We start from the raw sequence: 17,996 nt of genomic DNA, 5'->3' as shown, positions 1-17,996 counted from the left end.
TTTAAGCTTTCTTTTCTTAAAGTTTTCAAACGACTCTGATAAACACTTTTTGCTTGGTAACACAGCATACTGCATGAATTTCAAGATAGTTTATTTCTGTATTTATGCCCTACTTTTATCATACAAACTCATCTCTGTAGTGTTTCTCATCATTTGGCCCAAAATGAGCAGGGGCTGGTAAGAAGTATCTATATGCATCTTTTTAACTTTTGAAACACAGAAGTTAACATCAATAAACATGTAGCCTTATCCAGTATTCTCTGCTGTAGGAATGAGAATAGTTGTTATGATAGTGATTTTGGAGAGCAAATATCTCAAGAACTTGCACGTAGCTGTGTGGTGCATGCGATTACTAACACTAGTATTGCTCACAACAGAGCTGGCGTGCTGACATCCTACAGCTGAAGCATCCTGCCCTAACATAAAAGATAAGCACAGTTGTATGTGCCAGATACGTCAATGGGCAACAGAGTTTTAAAATGTCATTCACTGAAAGGAGTAGGTTTCTGTACGGATGTAAAGGAAACGTAGTTTGTAATTACATGTAGTAATAACGGAATAGGTAACAGGCTGTGTCAGTACGACAAGCTGCTTACATTGAACATTCCTGTCAACCAGATGGTTGCATAAACTGTCTAACTTTTCAAGGATGCCTCATTAGTGTGTTTGTGTCTAAAGTATTCTCACTTATGCTTGTGTGCCTTCCCCGCTATTCCCTTCCTAACAAAAACAAAACCCAATATCACAGCTCAGCATGTGTATCAGAAAACAACTTTCCATGAAATCTGTGAGGTAAAAATTAAAACAAACCCAAAATAATATTTAAATAGATTTTGTAGATAGGCAAAATCAGAGACTTGATTTACAAGTGTGGTAATTTTAGTCAAAAACTTGAATTCGGCATCAGGATGCTCAGATTAGTCTGTGGATACATACAGTGAACACTTGTGTGCTATATAATGATTTGAGAGACCATATGGAGCCTTTGACATCCTCTGTGGGTGTCCACTTTTCAAAAATGAGTTCTTCTTTCCTCCTAGATTCTTTTTTCTAAAAGAAAAAAAAATGTATCTCCACATAATGGAGATGGCTTGACTGCATTTACTTGTGCTATACCCAGCTATATTTAGCTCCATGAGACCCAGAAGCTCTAGAAATATTGTTTCATATACAAGATTTCTGGTTATAAAGTTAGCAAAATCCTTACCACCTTATTCTCCTCTGGTGTACACGTATGCAGATTTTTTATACATGTAGAGTAGGTTATGGCTGATTTAATAGGTAACATTTTAATGTGTGTTTAGTACCTTAATAATACGTGTTCTAATTAAGCCAGTATATATATCTATCTATATATAAATCCTTACTATAACATCAGTAATGTTGCTGGCAATGCACCAGAGCTGGGTGTGCCCTTGGGGAAATTTGATTTTTTGTTCAGGTGTTTTGAACAATAATGGGTATTTTTCCTGTACTAATAGCTTATTTCCCCTGTGGCTCTGTAAAGGCCACAAACATCACTGTCCACCTCCTGCAGTAAGGGATACTGAAAGTTTGAAAGGAAAATTATGTGACCAAGATGACCCAGCGGGTCAGTGACGCATATTGAACACCATCTCTTTTGTTATAGCCATACTGCCCTGTCCATCCCTTTGTATTAAAGGCCAGAAAAATGGCTACTGGGGCTACAGTGCTGCTGTCACAGGACCCATATGGGGTCCATTCTATCCCTGCAAACTCCCATTAGCAATGAGGAGATGCAACTTAATGAACCCTTGTTGCCATATAGAAATGCAGTGTTACCAAGGGGACAAACGACAAGATGTTCCTGCACAGATCGAGTTTCAGGAGCAGGTTCTGAGTAATCAGATTTAAGCACTGTCAAGTGCCAAAGGGAAATCAAAGCTTGCAATGCAGATAAATTTATGTGCAGGACGAACATGCAATTCATTCAGGTTAAAGGTAAAGATGTTGGTAAGAATACTGGCTAAAATTAAGGCAGTTACTTTGCAAATTATTAAGGATTTGCTATCTTTCAGGATGAGTCTCTCAGAAGAAAAACCTTTATACTTGGATCATTCTTGCTGCTTAAAGTCCTGTTTTTTCAGACACTGGCATGAAATCAATACAGAAATGTCCCAAGAAAAATGTCCTTAAGATTGTTGATAGATAGGAACAGCACTAATCCAACCAATCTACAATGAAACGAAATAATTATTTCTTTTGTTAAAAGAAAATATCATATGAAGTGAGCGAGCCATGTTTTTTTCTCATTTTTCTGTTACCATGACCACAACAGAACCAACTGGTAATAAACTGGGTTGGTTCTCTGTCTTTGCAAGGCAACATCACAACACTTACCAGCAAAGGTGGAGAGAAGTATTGCTGTGTCTGATTACCTCTTACAGGAAATAAACAAAAGTCATCATCTGAAAAAGAATCAGCACACTCGTTACTGCTTTTTAAAAGTGTTATCTGTGTGCAAATTATATAGCATCATCTATGAAATCCATTCTTGATTTCATCACCTGTAATATGTACAGGCTTTAAATTTTGCCCTTTTAGAGTTTAAATGTTCCCCATTTTAAAATACATCATTAAACTCTTAAGCCAATTAAAGTACTCTTAGTCTTCAACTGCTACTTACCAGTTAATTTTACTGAGAGGATTGGCTACTACAGGCTAGGAATACACATGCTGCAAGGTTACTGACTTGTAATTCTTAGCCATCCCAATTCTGTGGGTGTCTGACTACTCAGATAGGCAATGTCTCATTATTTTATAAGAACCATTTGGTACATATAATCACACTGATACAGAGCTATTACTGGCCAGTACCTCTTTTGATGTATTAAATTTGCGTGAAACAACATATGCTTGTATCTAGAGTGTTGTATAGTGATTATTCATATTGCATTGCCATGAGGTGCTCTGTGTAGATTTTCTAACCACCCGACACAAACTTGATGCTTCATCATCTCATCCCAGTTTTCACAAATGGTGAAAGTGGCTACCAAGAATGGTGGAAAAAGAAGTGTTAGCTATTTAGTTTTCTAAAAAGGAAAATGCTTTTTAGAGTCTTTTATCCCTTCAGGACTCAATTCTGCTCCCACTGGTGTCAGGTCACTATTTTAACAGCCATATTTCTGTTCCTTTCAGATTGTGCTCATTTTCAGACTAAGGTCTTCTGTCCTCCAACGCTTGTAACATTTTGATTTTAAAATTAGAAGTCCATCTGAGTAGAAGGCTCATTATCAGATTTTCAGATGTGATAAAAATTTAAAACCCTGTTTTGAAAAGTAACTCTGCTCTGTAAAGGGTTAAGAAGCACTTAAGAAGTAGATCAGCCAAAGTAGCCTGGGCAGTTCTAAAAATAGTACTTGTGGTTGTAATGGAATTTATATGAAAAACCTTTTTCCAGGTGCCATTGTGACTGTTTATGCCTGTATTTAAAGATAAGTCATTTAAAATACCTACTGGAATGATTTTCTTACTCCAACAGAAGTTCAGTTATTTATATTAAGGAGTTTGGGAGCGTTGTTAAATCTGTACCCTCTTTAATGTATGTTCTGAAGCATATTCAACTGTGGAGTTGTATAGGTTATGTTTGTCAATGCTTACGAGCTCAGTTTTCAGGAGGGCAGTGAGCACTGTGTGAAATGCCCACAGCACAGCCTTCAGCTGCACTTGCTGCTGGATCAGATATGGATCTTTCAATTGTCTCATCCTGTAGATGAGTGTGCACAATTGCCATTGCTGACTTTACCTTTTTCTCATCAACAATGACCTGATCTCATTCCATTTATATCAGCAGAAAAAGTCAATTTCAATGAACTGTGGATCAGCCTCTCTCTTTTCTGGTTCAGCTGACAGAAAAAAGGCAGTGTCATTCCTGCATGACATCTCCAATGGCTAGCCCAGTTCACTGAGCACCTCCTAGTCTTCTGTTACCCACGTCAATCAGTTTCTAAACATGAGGCTGTCCCACAAAAATGCCTCTTGTGCTTGTTATATGAGAAAAGCTGTCTGTAGTTCCATAAACTCCCTGAAAAAGAGGTCTTTATCATGGCTTCAACAAGACAAGTTGGCAAAATCCAAACAGTATCAGCAGGTCATGTTCAGGGAAAGCCCTGCAGTCCTGTTTGCCCACACAACACCTATGAATGACTCACAGACTAATGAGTCTTTTGGTGCACCAGGGGCACGTCCTGCAGTGGAGAGGGGTACAGACAAGGTGCGCTGCCCAAACATTCTGCAAGCCCTGCAGAACAGAAAGTGGAAGAAGATTTAGTGAGGATTTAACAGGAAAAAGTAGTGAAAGATCGAGCAGCAGCCGGAACAAGTGTTCAAAGTGGTATAACTTATTTGCACAAGCAGACATGCTGGTTATTCGTAAAGATTTGTAGTGGCATGTCAGAAATCATCTGGGTAAGGATCTGTGTTCAGGGGGTCAATGCCTATAAATACCATGTTTTCATTCAAGACTGGTAGCATTCATTCACAGTACAGATTTCATTTTAAACACTAATTTAATTTAGGCAATGATTGCCTGGTACAGTACTGCAGTCATGATTCCTTCCATTAGTAGTTAGCTTAATCTCTTTTTGTTATATAGATCTAGCTAGCCATTAGGGAATAACAGAAACCAACATAAATCATTAATCTGAGTATGACCCATGAATTGGCTGCAAGAACACCATCTATTCAAAGCTTGACATTAGTGGAGTCACTCAAAATGAAGTTATTTTGGTGTTTTGTGGATTATTTTTTGTTCACTGAAAGGCCTCAGAGTGTATTTTGCGTGTTTTTAGAACAGACTACAAAACAAAGCATGGGAAATATGTGCTTCACATACTGTTCTAGTCAAGAAAGTGGGTTGCTTTCTGAAGAAAAATAATTGCTCCAACAAATTTTGGATGTGTGTTTTCTTAGTTATGCAATATGGCAGCCTTTGTCATACTGACTGTGAAAGATGTTGGCACAAAGTTAATGATATATGAATGAAAGGTATGGTTACCTGTTTTAGCAATTTGAAAACACTATTTCTGAATAAGCATGATGTTATTGATAAATTTAGAAGTCAAACCACCATTCAGCTACAAACACAAATACAACCCAAAACTTGCCACTCATCATACAAGGTGTTAGGAGGTGTTATTTTACAACTGAAGTGGTTGGAAGAATGAGGCGTAGGTAAGTATATACCAGTGTAGGGGAGTCAGTTTCTTACCATTCTTGACATTTATTTTGATCCTCTGATGATAATCTAAATAGTTGTTCAGAACAGCTAATCGAGAAAATGAGAGACCACTCTCATGTTGAGAAGCAAATAAGAGTATGGCACATCAGCCTTCAACATAGGTGTTCATGGTTTCTCTCTTTTTTTTGTTTCAGAGGTCACGAAGATTTTTTCCTATCACATTTTTTGGCTCTATCAGCTGGATTGCATTTTTTTCTTACTTAATGGTCTGGTGGGCACATCAGGTAAGGAGGTGACACTAGTACAAAATACAAGCCCCCCATTATGTTTTGCACTGTTGGGCATCATTTAGAATCGGAGTCCATCATCTCTCTCATGCTGAGTAGTGCTTTATTTTAGGAGCTGCAACCATGGATGAAGTAAATCACTACTCAGTAAATGGAAAGTAGTTCAGAGAGCTGTGGTTGTCCTAACCACAGGACTTGATCATTCTGGTAACATCAGAGCCATCAGCCACCGCTTGTCAATAACTGGTTCTATGTGACAATCTTATCTTTCTTCTGAAAAGTGGAAATTTGTGAAAACAAGTAATACTCCAATTTTGCCAGCACTCTCCAAGCTAGTTGGCAAGCTCCAGGATAACATTCCTGGTTAAAGAGGTTTACAACAGAAAGCACTCTCCACCACATGGGGTTTTTTTGCTATTTTTGATTCAACCCTTTTTAGGTTGGAGAGACCATTGGCATTAGCGAAGAAATCATGGGATTGACCATTCTAGCTGCTGGCACATCCATTCCTGACCTTATTACCAGTGTTATTGTAGCACGCAAAGGTCTGGGGGACATGGCTGTATCCAGTTCTGTTGGAAGCAACATATTTGACATCACAGTGGGGTAAGTCATACAGCAAGAAAATTATGTCTATTTTAACAAATCTTTTGTTCTTAGCATGCTGCTGTGATTTTGCCAAAGTGTTGGCAGAAAGATTTTTCTGCCATTGATGCTCAAAAGGGAGATCGATGCAAATATGCAATGTATTCTGATATTTTGAGTGCTCAGAAGTCTATAGACATTTGGGTGACAGAGTTGTTAAAAATCTGTTGCTCAATTCTCCCCTCAATATATGGCAGAGCTGCCTAGGGATGTGAATTACACTTCAAAATGTATGTGAGAGCACTGTCCCAGTAAGGAATTTCTGAAGCTTTTTATGATTTTTTCAGGTCGCTGTTGTTTGCTTATGTTACCACTCATTGTGCTTTCTTTATAAAGGGCAATTGGGAACAATTCATTGCCTCTGCAGTATTCAACATGTTTGCTGTAATAAAACCAGAATGTCATTGTCTTGTGTAGCTTGTTTAGGCTGCTATTAACATGTGATTTATATTTTTTTTATATACCTGACAAGTCCCAAACTACAAACCAATTCTCTGTTGGCACAAAAGACCCTTCGTATAGCTCTGATGATGAGAAGCAAGAAAGGATTGTGCAGAAATGTCCTTTTTACACTTTAATGCTTCCGAGTAGCTCTAGGATAATGATGTGTGACATGCAGTTGGAATTCAAATTAATTTTTGACCTTTTGAGACCAAGGCAGATCAAGTCCAGAAATTTTGTAATCTATGCCACAGTATTTAAAAATATGCAGGAAATATACAGACAAACCCTGTCTTTATTTCCACACTTTCCCATCTTCATCACAGGACAGAGGCACTGAGAATCATGTTGATATCCTCAGTTTCTCCATTTTTAGTTGTTTCTTGCTGTTACATATGCAAAACTAGTCATAGTCATAACCATAGTCATAGTCACAGCCATAGTCATAGCCATAGTCCTGAACAGCTTAGTTGTAGAACAGATCATGGTTTTCACTGCTGAAAATATACCAGTAACTGCACTGGTACAGAAAGGGATCCTGAAGTTAGAGCGGATAATGAATGTCCTTTTTCACTCCAGCTGTTAGCTAGGGGATAACCTTTCAACAAAGCAAAAAGAAGGTGTGTCCTGGATTCATCTGAGACAGTCAATTTTCTTTCTAGGTATAATGCTTTCTGGTTTAGATTTAGCATGAGAATAACGTTACACATCGATATGTTTAGTTGTTGCTAAGTAATGCTCAAACTAAGTCAAGGACTTTTCTGCTTCCCGTGCTCTTGCCACTGAGGAAGTGCATAAGAAGCCAAGAGAGAGCACAGCTGGAACAGCTGACTGGTCAGCAGGTGGTGAGCAACTGCATTGTGCACACTTGATTTATGTATTCTTCTATCATTATTATTGTTGTTATATTTTTTCCCTTCTTCCTTCGCTGTCTTATTAGACTGGTTTATCTCAACCCACCAATTTTCCTTCTTTTTCCCCCCAATTCTCTCCCCTGTCACACTGGTGGGACGAAGAAGCAACTGCATCATGTTTGGCTGCCTGCTGGGTTAAACCACAACAGTCCTTTTCTTATTCTGTACCATCTGTGTCATGCCCAGGTCCCATACATTCCAGTTAATTAGCACCACTTTTCCTGTCTTTTGATATATATACACAGATATTCCCTTATTCTATGGGTCATCCTTCTAAAATGTCTGTTGAGTTCATCTAGTCCATGACTTTGGGCTCCATCTGTCCTAGCAGTCTTTCAGGGCAGGAGAGATGGTGCACAGTGTTGGATGGTTGCATGCTGGAACCAGCTGCATGCTGATTTCATCAGTGCTGCCCTTTGCTCAGTTTCATTTTTCCATTAATCCATTTTACTGTAATACCATTGTTAGAGCATATAGCAAACATAGTGTTGTCATAGCAATTCACATCATACAATTCAAAGCATGGGTTAGTCCCACCAGTACTAAATCCCCTTGAGGCACATGCTGGGCTTCTCTGTCCCCTTGTATTACCTACCACAGTCCTTGAGCAAAAGTATTCCTACATATGGGTTTGCCTTTGCCAAAGACAAGAATACCACACACTGTCTAGCATATATTTTCTCTGTGCACTACAGGAACTTTATCTCCTTCAACAGTAGCAGGGGCAGCTTGATTGATAGATCCCTTAGTGTTGACCAACCTTTGCTAAATGTATATCCCAATGTTTGAAGGTTCCACCACCCATTGCTCTCAGTGTAATTGTGTCATTTGATTTTCTTGGACCCTGGTACAGGGCAAGGGATGTGATACATCCACTCGATGCTATACTCATTGACCCACATGGCTGTGACCTTGTTTCAGAAATGAGTACAGTTGTCTGACTCAATTTTTTCTGGGGTGCAATGTCACCACAAGGCTTGCTTTTCAAGGCCCAGGATAGTGTTCCAGGAGGTGACATGGGATATGGGATACATTTTCAGCCATCTGGTAGTTCCTTCCACAACTGTAAGTACATAGAGCTTGCCTTGGCATGTTTGTGGGAGTGTGATGCAATCTGTCAGGCCTCCCCATATTTATATATCAGCCATTGTACTACATACCACAGAAACTTTAACTGCTTGGCTTACTTGATTGCAGTGCATGGTTTACATTCATGGATAACCTGTGAAATAGCATCCATGGTTAAAAACACCCCTCAGTCATGAGCTACATCCCTTCCTCCATAGTCCAGGCAGAACAGACAGTTGTTCAGTTTCCTCTGTGCCTTGGGCAGCTATTCCAAAAGCCCACCAGTACCCTTTTGGGTCTTTGAAATGCCTATTGAGATAGTCTTTTCCAAGAGTGCACAAAGTCTCTGGGCCAGTCACAGTGGGGTGGTTTTCCCACTCATTCCCAGTTAGATTCACATCAGCCTCCAATACAGTTAGTTGTTGGGATCCCCCATCACTCTATAAATACAGATGGATTCTGCTTCTTCATAGTTTTATGGCATTAGGGTACACTGGACATCAGCATTCACTAGAGCCTTATGCACCTCAGGTTTTAATGTGCCACATCACTGAATCCACGTGGTCTGATAAACCTGATTGCCCCTTTCCTCCACCTGGCTGGAAGCAGGGCCTCTCTAATTCTAGCCAGGGTTGGAGGGGCAGTGTGCAGTAAGTTCTCAGGCACTGTGGAAACACCTGGCAGTGACAGTGCAAGAGCTAGAGCTTCTCTTGAAAAGGTGGAGAGATCAACAGCCTGACTGAAGTGCGTCTACACTAACGCACTCAGCATGGGCAACAAACAGGAGGACCTTGAAGCAATTGTACAGCAGGAAGCCTATGACTTAGTTGCTTTCACAGAAACTTGGTGGGATGACTCACACAACTGGAGTGCCGTGATGGATGGGTATAAACCCTTCAAGAGGGACAAGTGAGGAAGGAGGGGTGGTGGAGTAGCCCTCTATATTATATATTGTCTTGATTGTCTGGTGTTTAATGTTGGTGATGATAAGGTTGAATGTTTATGGGTTAGAATCAGGGGGAAGGCCAACAAGGCAGACATCCTGGTGTGATTCTGTTACAGACCACCCAACCAGGATGATGAGGTAGATTAAATCTTCTTCAGGCAGCTGGGAGTAGTATCACAATTGCTGGCCCTTGTTCTCATGAGTGACTTCAACCTACCAGATATCTCTTGGGTAGACAATATGGCAGAGAGGGGTCAATCTAGGAGGTTCTTGATGTGTGTGAGGGATAACTTCCTGACACAGCTGGTGAGCCAACTAGGGAAGGTCCCATCCTGGACCTGCTGTTCACAAATAGAGGACTTGTGGATGAGGTGATGGATGGTTGGGCACGGTGATCATGAATTGATAGAGTTCTCAGTTCTTGGGGAAGGAAGGAGGAGGGTTGGAAGAACTGCCATCCTGGACTTCTGGAGGGCGGACTTTGGCCTGTTGAGGAGTCTAGTGGATAGAATCCCCTGGGAGCAAGTCCTGAAAGACAAAGGAGCTCAGAAAGGCTGGACCCTCCTCAAGAATGAGGTTCTGAAGGCACAGAAGCAAGCCATCCCCCTGTGCTGAAAGTCAAGCTGTCAGGGAAAACAACCTGCCTGGCTGAACAGAGAGTTTGGTTGGAACTCAGGAAGAAAAGGAGAGTTTAAGATTGCTGGAAGAAGGGGCAAGCAACCCAGGAGGACTACAGGGCTGAGATGAGGTTACGCAGGGAGAAAATCTGCTGTAAAAGACAACAAGAAACAATTCTATAAATACGTTAATAACAAAAGAAGGGCCAGGGAGAATCTCCCACCTTTACTGGATGCAGGAGGAACCATTGTGCAGACAATGAAGAAAAGGCTGAGGTACTTGTCTTGTTTTGCCTCAGTCTTTAGTAGTAAGACCAGTCTTCTGATACCCAGACCCCTGAGTGGAAAGAAGGGGACAGGAAGCAGACCGATGCCGAATAATCCTGGGGGAATTGGTTAGTGACCTGCTCAGCTGCTTAGATCCACACAAGTCGATGGGTCCAGATGGGATTCACCAGAGGCTACTGGGGCAGCTGGCAGGAGTTCTCGCCAAGCCCCTTTCCCTTATTTACCAGCACTCCTAGCTGACTAGGATGGTTCCACTTCACTGTAAGCTGGCACATGTGATGCCCATCTACAACAAGGACTGGAAGGAGGAGTGAGGGAACTACAGGCCTGTTAGTCTGCCCGTGGTGCTGCAGAAGGTTGTGGAACAAATCATCTGGAGTACCATCATGTAACACGTGTGGGTGATCAGGCCCAGTCAGTACAGGTTTATGAAAGACAGATAGTGCTTGACCAACCTGATGTCCTTCTATGACAAGGTGACCTGCTCAGTGGATGAGGAGAAGGCTGTGGATGTCCACCTGGACTTTAGTAAAGCCTTCAACACTGTTGCCCACATCATCTTCCTGGAGAAACTAGCCGCTCATGGATTAGATGGGTGTAATCTTTGCTGGGTGATACAATGGCTGGACAGCCAGGCCCAAAGAGTTGTTGTGAATGGAGCTAAATCCAGCAGGCAGCAGGTTACAGGTGGTGTTCCCCAGGGCTCAGTGCTGGGGCCAGTCCACTTAAGCAACATTATTAATGATCTGCACGAGGGGATTGAGTGCACCCTCAGTAAATTTGCAGAAACCACCAAATTGTGTGGGAGTGTCAACCTGCTGGAAGGTAGGAAGGCTCTGCAGAGGGACCTGGACAGGCTAGATTGATGAGCAGAGGCCAGCTTTATGGGGTTAAACAAGGCCAAATGCAGGATCCTGTACATTGGTCACAATAACCCCAGGCAACGTTACGGGCTTGAGGCAGAGTGGCTGGAGAGCTGCCTGGAGGAGCTAGTGGACAGCTGGCTGAACATGAGCTGCAGTGTTCCCAGGTGGCCAAGAAGATCAACAGCATCCTGGCCTGTATCAGGAATAGTGTAACTAGCAGGAGTAGGAAAGTGATTGTTCCATTATACTCAGCTCTGGTGAGACCACACCTTGAGTACTGTCTCCAGTTTTGGGCCCCTCACTACAAGAAGGACGCATGTCCAGAGAAGGGTAATGAAGATGGTGAAGGATTTGGAGCACAAGTCCTATGAGGGGCAGCTGAGGGAGCTGGGGCTTTTTAGTCTTAAGAAAAGGAAGCTGAGGAGAGACCTTATTGCTCTCTACAACTGCCTGCAACAAGGGTGTAGAGAGGTGGGGGTCAGTTTCCTCTCTCAGGAAACAAGCAATAGGATGAGAGGAAATGGTTTCAAATTGCACCAAGGGAGATTTAGGTTAGATATCAGGATGAATTTCTTTACTGAGAGGATTGTCAAGTACTGGAACAAGCTGCCCAGGAAGTGATGGAGTTACAATCCCTGCAGGTATTTAAAAGGTGTGTAGATGTTGTGCTTGAGCACATGGTCTAGAGGTGGACTAGGCAGAGTTAGGCTGTGGTTGGACTTGATGATCTTAAAGGTCCCTTCCAAGATAAGTGATTCTATGATGATAGCTGTAATACTAGGTCCATACAAGTAGGGAGTTTGAGTTTCTGGAACTCCTGAAGCAGTTTTACAAACATACACTTTTTTCCACAGTTGAGATGCAGAACCATAGGGGAGGAAAAGAGATTTTCTTTATATTGCCAGAGTTGACCAGCCACATCATTCACTGCTGGTGCCTCTTTGCCTTTCCAGTCCATTACTGCCAATGAATTGGCATACAATGATGGTGTACACCATGCAAACCTTGGCCACATGGGTCATGTGAGTCAGACTTCATCTGGATCTGAGGGTAACTGCTTGTTGTTTGGGTCATTATAAATCACCTCCAGCATAGCTAATACCCTCTGCTACTGGATACCTCTCTCCATGGTAGTCCACTTGGCTGGTTGATGTACTTTTCCCTCATGCCTGAGAAGAGTTGCCTCCAGAATCTGAGGATTTGTGTCCCTTTTCCAATCACCTTGTCCCTAGACAGGGATCCCAGCTGCTTGTCCTCCCTGACCTCTAATTCCAGGCTACTAGCCCCATTATTTTAGCATCAGAGCAGCCAGGTGATAATGTGTTCACCTGGACCACAGTGGGATTCTTCTCACCAATCTCACAGGTAACTTGGGTTTAGGGATCAGGTGGTTACCTCTGGCTCTGCCTCTTCCTTCTGTTCTCATGATGGCATTGCTTCATCACCCTTTATTAAATGAGTTGACATCCATGTCCACTTAATCTTCTGTATAGAAGCAACTGATAATGGCACAGGTTTGTTCTTGGGTTCAGTTAAAATGTCCTTCACCAGGATTTGGGTAGCCACAGTACCTGTCACCAGGGTTGGAGTAGCCACCGTGCCTGTTGGTCTGTTTTCTCTCTCTTCTCCCTGAAGATGCTACATACTGCTGAGCAGTGTTGGGTAGATATTCACCAGGGTGGTGAGTTTAGCCTCTTTAGAATAGCCACATCACTTTTCTTTCAAATATTCTATCACATTATAAGGATTCTGTAGCTGATTGGGAATTAAGTTCTGGACAGATGGAGGTGAGATGTCTCTAGATACCTGCCCATATTCTCCCACATGTCATGCCACCACTGATAATCCAGCTCTGGGGCAGATCTCTGGATGCCATTCTTAAACAGTTGTTTAACCCTAAAAAAGACATGAAACATATTCAGGAGGCCTAGCAGTAGGAACATGCTAGTTTGAAGATCCCAGGGATTGCTAAATTCTCAAGAGCTGTTTTAACCAGCCTGAAGGGGAAGGTGAAGGATCAGGGGAAAGTACCCCCCCACAAACACACACACCATGTCCCCTGTAGATTGGTTTTACAATGAATAAAGGTAAAGAATGTAATTATTAATAGCTTCCTACTAGATGGCTCCTGAAGCATAGAGGTGACGGCAGCAATGCTGAGTACATTAGTCTCATGATCAGTGTTACACAGTACATCCAAATGATAACCATGATCCAGAACCCAGAGCTGATAATCAGTGCAAGAGGGAGGAAGTAAGCTCTGATAACAAGTATAACTCTGAGAGTAAATAAATCAACACTGTGACCAGTGATTATTGAACTAATATACGGAATGCTTATAAAAAACCTGGGGTTTAGGTTTCCTGGTTGAATCTGTCATTATCTCAACACTTTGGGCCCCAGACTGGACACCAAAACTGAGTGGTTTAATGCAGCAGGCAACCAAACACCATGCAGCTGCTTGCTCAATCCACCCCCTACCAGTGGGATGGGGGAGAGAATCAGGGAAAAAAAAGTAAGATTCATGGGTTGAGATAAAACCGCTCTAATAGGACAGCAAAGAAAGAGGAAATAGTAACATAATGATACCTATGAATATGATGATAACAACACCAACACCACCAATACCAACTACTACTACTACTACTACTACAACTACTACTACTACTACTACTACTACTAATAATAATAATAATAATAATAATAACAACAACAATGATAGAATGTACAAAACAAGTGGTACACAATGCAGTTGCTCACCACCTGCTGACTGGTATGCCCATGCTGTCGCCAAGCAGCAATCACTGCCCCTCGGAAACTCTCCCAGTTTATATACTGAGCATGATATCACATGGTGTGGAATATCACATTGGGCAGTTTGGGTCAGCTGTCCTGTCTAGTCTCTCTCCTGGTTTCTTATCCACTGCAAGAGCATGAAAACGGTCATTGACTTGGTACAAGAGCATTACTCAGCAACAACTAAACACATCAATGTGTTACAACATTATTCGCACACTAAATCTAAGCCACAGCCCTATATTAGCTGCTACGAAGAAAAGTAACTGTGTCTCAGCCAAAACTAGGATGCTGAGCCACTTTTTTATATTAATCTAGAAGCATAAAGTGTTTGAAATAACATCTATAAGCAGCAGACCTGCAAAATATATGAAAATATTATTCACTAACTTGTGCGTCAATCTAGACCACATAAGGTGCATTACAAAAATATTCTCTTTTGCAGTGCTTTCTTACTTTTCTTAAAATTTTAGTCTTCCTGACAGTGGAAATGTCCTGTATCAGCCTGGTACACCTGGTATATTTACAACAGAAATGGCGCAGCGGAGCTGTAAAGTGGTATAGTTACCCTGAGACTCCAATAAATTTTTCTTTCTTGAGCTGCTTATTCAAAGTTTGAATGTTATGAGCTTCTGACATCTCTCTTCATGCTTTCTAAGCCTACTAAGCTCCAATCAGTGGCTTAAATATTTATTTCAGTTTGACATCTTCCAGAGGGATGTTGCCTCAATTCCATGGCATCAGAGATGAGAAATGCGATGACAGCAAATACAGAAATAGAAGTTAAGCTGGAGTTCAGCTAAAGTTCATATTTTAACATGGGTTTATACAGTAAATGTGCATTAAGGCTTTCAAGGACCAAATTTTAGGGGAAGTGCCTTGCAGAGTGCTCCTTCTTCATGACAAGGATGCATCTATTGCGTGACCCACTGTCCTGTCATGCAGGGTCTTGGGAAGAGAGTGGAAGTAGATTGTTCCTCAGATCATCTGAAATCCAGAAACAAATGAAAGGGGCCTTCCTGCTCACAGACAGGATGCCAGGTGATTTGCCAGCCAAGGAAAACATAATTCACCAGTGTAATTGATGAAGGAGTGGAGACCCTGAATCCCATGTGTTCTCCCCAAGAACAACAAGCAAGCTGACAGATCAGACTTTTATGTACAAACTAGAAGAGTTGAAACTCTTCCTGCCTCACTTTATGCAGGAAAGTTCTGTTTGTAGTTTGAAGTGCTGCCAGAAACTTTCTAGTGTCCCTTTTTGCACCTCTACAATGTTTCCAATTTATTTTTTCTGTTTCTTAACAGCCTTCCTCTTCCATGGCTCTTGTATGCTGTGATTACCAGCTTTGCCCCGGTGACAGTCAGCAGCAATGGTCTGTTCTGTGCGATCGTCCTCCTCTTCATCATGCTGCTCTTTGTCATCCTCTCCATCGCCTTCTGCAAATGGAGGATGAATAAATTCCTGGGCTTTCTCATGTTTGGGCTTTACTTTGTGTTCCTGATTGTCAGTGTCCTCCTGGAGGACAAAGTGATCCAGTGTCCTGTCTCCATCTAGTGGAAAATGCTGTTTCTCAAGGGGGAAAAAAAAAAAAAAAATTAAAAAAAAATCAAAATGAAACAGCAGAAAAACCCACAATGGAGAGCTTCTATGAGAGCAGCCCACAGACCTGTAAATTTCCTATCCTTCAATTTTAAGAGAGAGAAAGAAAGAAAGAAAAGGATACGAAGGGTGGATCTCAGAGCTGAAGAATGACCACTGCTGGACAGTGCAGTCACACGTGGAGGGCTGAGTCCAGGTGCACTGAGGTGTTCATCTGTCACAGAACATCCTCACCGCTCAGTACTGGAAATGCTGCTCATGGAGGGAAACAGCGAAAGTAACTGCTTCTCCTATGTGTATGGTACCTATCCACGGACTTCTCACTCTCTGTAGTAGTATAAACAGACACGCAGCGTGCTCAGTTCTTAAAGCTCTCATCTTCTATGGGGAATGCTAATATTAACTTTGTGGAGGCACCACCCCACACACACCCCCTGGCATGGAATTTTTCTAATAATCTGCTGAAACTTCTGAGAGGAAAGCATACACCGAGCGCACGAGTCACAGACAGGGAAGAGCTCACACATCTCTTCCTGTAAGTGACTTTATGTGATGTGATTTCAGCAAAGCCAGGGAGTTCATCAGTGTTTTGATCCTCTGCATCACAGGTCTGTCAAGGCAATCAGCAGGATATTAATGGTGGTTTATTACGTCTTGCAAAACTCTTCAGATTCCAGAAACTCTGTCTCTGGCACTGAAGGGGCCACGTTGCCTGGCCACTTTGTAACTGGTGCGGATTTTCATTGCATTCGTGTGCAAAGATCAGAATGGGGATACTATTTCTTCTCTAATAGCAACACAGCATGCAGAGAGATCATACAACTACTATGTGAACACAGCATTTTTTCTAACGCAGCAATACCAACAACAGTACCGATGGCTTTTGGATGCTGTTAATCATTATGAGTTTGCCTTTTCATGCCAGAAGAAAAAGGCTAATTTGCTTATGCGTAGTATTTCATACAGAAAATAGAAGTAGTTGTAAAGTGGCAGCCTAATTGCTGAAGTGGATATATATTTTACAGGCTATCTTTCATTATTACTTGGAGTGTAAGGACTTTCACAGCTACTTATAGCCATTGCTGGAAGAGATCCCCAGCTGATGTACCAAACTGGGGCTGTTCGTATTTGCTCTTACAAATCTTCAAACTAGGTAGGAGAAACTAACAATTTAAATATAGTGGAGCTGTAGGAAACCTACATGAAAAATTTTTCAGTGTGGAATCATACATTATGTTGGAAGTGTGAATGTCTCAGGAAGCCCAGAAGGGAGTGAAAAGGCAATATTCTTTTACTGAAATCCTGAGAGAAGGAGGAGGTCCAGATCTAGAACAAAAATTGAGGAGGGAGAAAGCAATGAAGTGTTCATCTTTCCAGTAGTTTGGATGATTGAAAGAAAAAAAAAAAGTAAAAAAAAAAAGCACTGGAATGGCTGTTAAGAAATTATTGCAGATAATTGTCATTTGTTTGTTCAAGTCTTTTGTGCAGTTAGTGTTCATTAAATTCAGTGCATTTCTGTGACCTGTTTCAGCATTGTTTTGTATTCATATTGTGCTCACAATGGCAATGCCACGCTCACAGCTGTGTAACAGACAGCTCAGCACATTTCTTCTTGTCTGTTTTTCTGTGTTCCATGCTGTTTGCTTCTCCTTCACCCCCTTTGTCCTTTACTGTTTTCCTGTTATATGTGTTTTTATATAGTAATACCTGAATATTAGAATAAGGACTTGACAGAAAACAACACTAGAGAAAACAGTAAAAAAAATTTAAAATTACACATTACTAAAATGTTAATATTATGTGATATCATGAAGAAAAAAGTGAGATACTAATGAACAAAGGCAAGAAAACTAGGAGCTACAACGTCTGCTACTCATGTCTTGTCCTAGGGTACCAAGTCCTAGCTACATTCAGAATCGGTGTTTGATATTAACCATGCAACATCTCTTGCTTCTCAGTGCTTTTTAGTGTGAGCTTCTCTCATTGTGAGCAAAGATTTGTGTGTCTGAGACCCTTCGTTGCCCCAGAACCCTTACCTTTCTTAACAACAGTGCTGCCCACCTCTCAGCATCTGTTTCCACGGGTGCAGACACTGGACAGCCCCGCATAAGTGTACCCACAGGGCCCTCTGCTGACCAGAACACCGGGTTGGCACAAGCGAATTGTAACAAATTCTCAGCTCCAGTCAAACAGGCACCTCAGAACACTGGGCTGACTCCACAGTATAATCTGTCCCAGAGAAGTCACCAGATGCTTTTATTTCTGATGGCAGTGCTCAGAACAGGTGGCCCTTTCCCAGGTGAGCAGGGTAAGGCAGAGTTGATCTAA

At 41.7% G+C, this 17,996-nt stretch overlaps 1 protein-coding gene across 2 annotated transcripts in view; it reads left to right on the top strand.

Annotated features, from left to right (window-relative positions):
- The window catches only part of SLC24A2 (solute carrier family 24 member 2), a gene marked incomplete at both ends in the record, with an annotated part of 113,595 nt that extends 97,972 nt beyond the window's left edge, over positions 1 to 15,623 (top strand). For both annotated transcript variants that reach the window (XM_084278077.1, XM_084278076.1), the window contains 3 exons: positions 5,395 to 5,484; positions 5,927 to 6,093; positions 15,374 to 15,623. In XM_084278077.1, the coding sequence (XP_084134203.1) occupies positions 5,395 to 5,484; positions 5,927 to 6,093; positions 15,374 to 15,623 (507 nt within the window). The remainder of the gene's footprint in view (positions 1 to 5,394; positions 5,485 to 5,926; positions 6,094 to 15,373) is intronic.
- Between the last annotated feature and the right edge of the window lie 2,373 nt (positions 15,624 to 17,996).

The sequence above is a fragment of the Gallinula chloropus genome (assembly GCF_964237585.1).
Source record: "Gallinula chloropus genome assembly, chromosome: Z".
NCBI classification, from domain to species: Eukaryota; Metazoa; Chordata; class Aves; order Gruiformes; family Rallidae; genus Gallinula; species Gallinula chloropus.
This window is presented reverse-complemented; position numbering and strand designations above follow the sequence as displayed.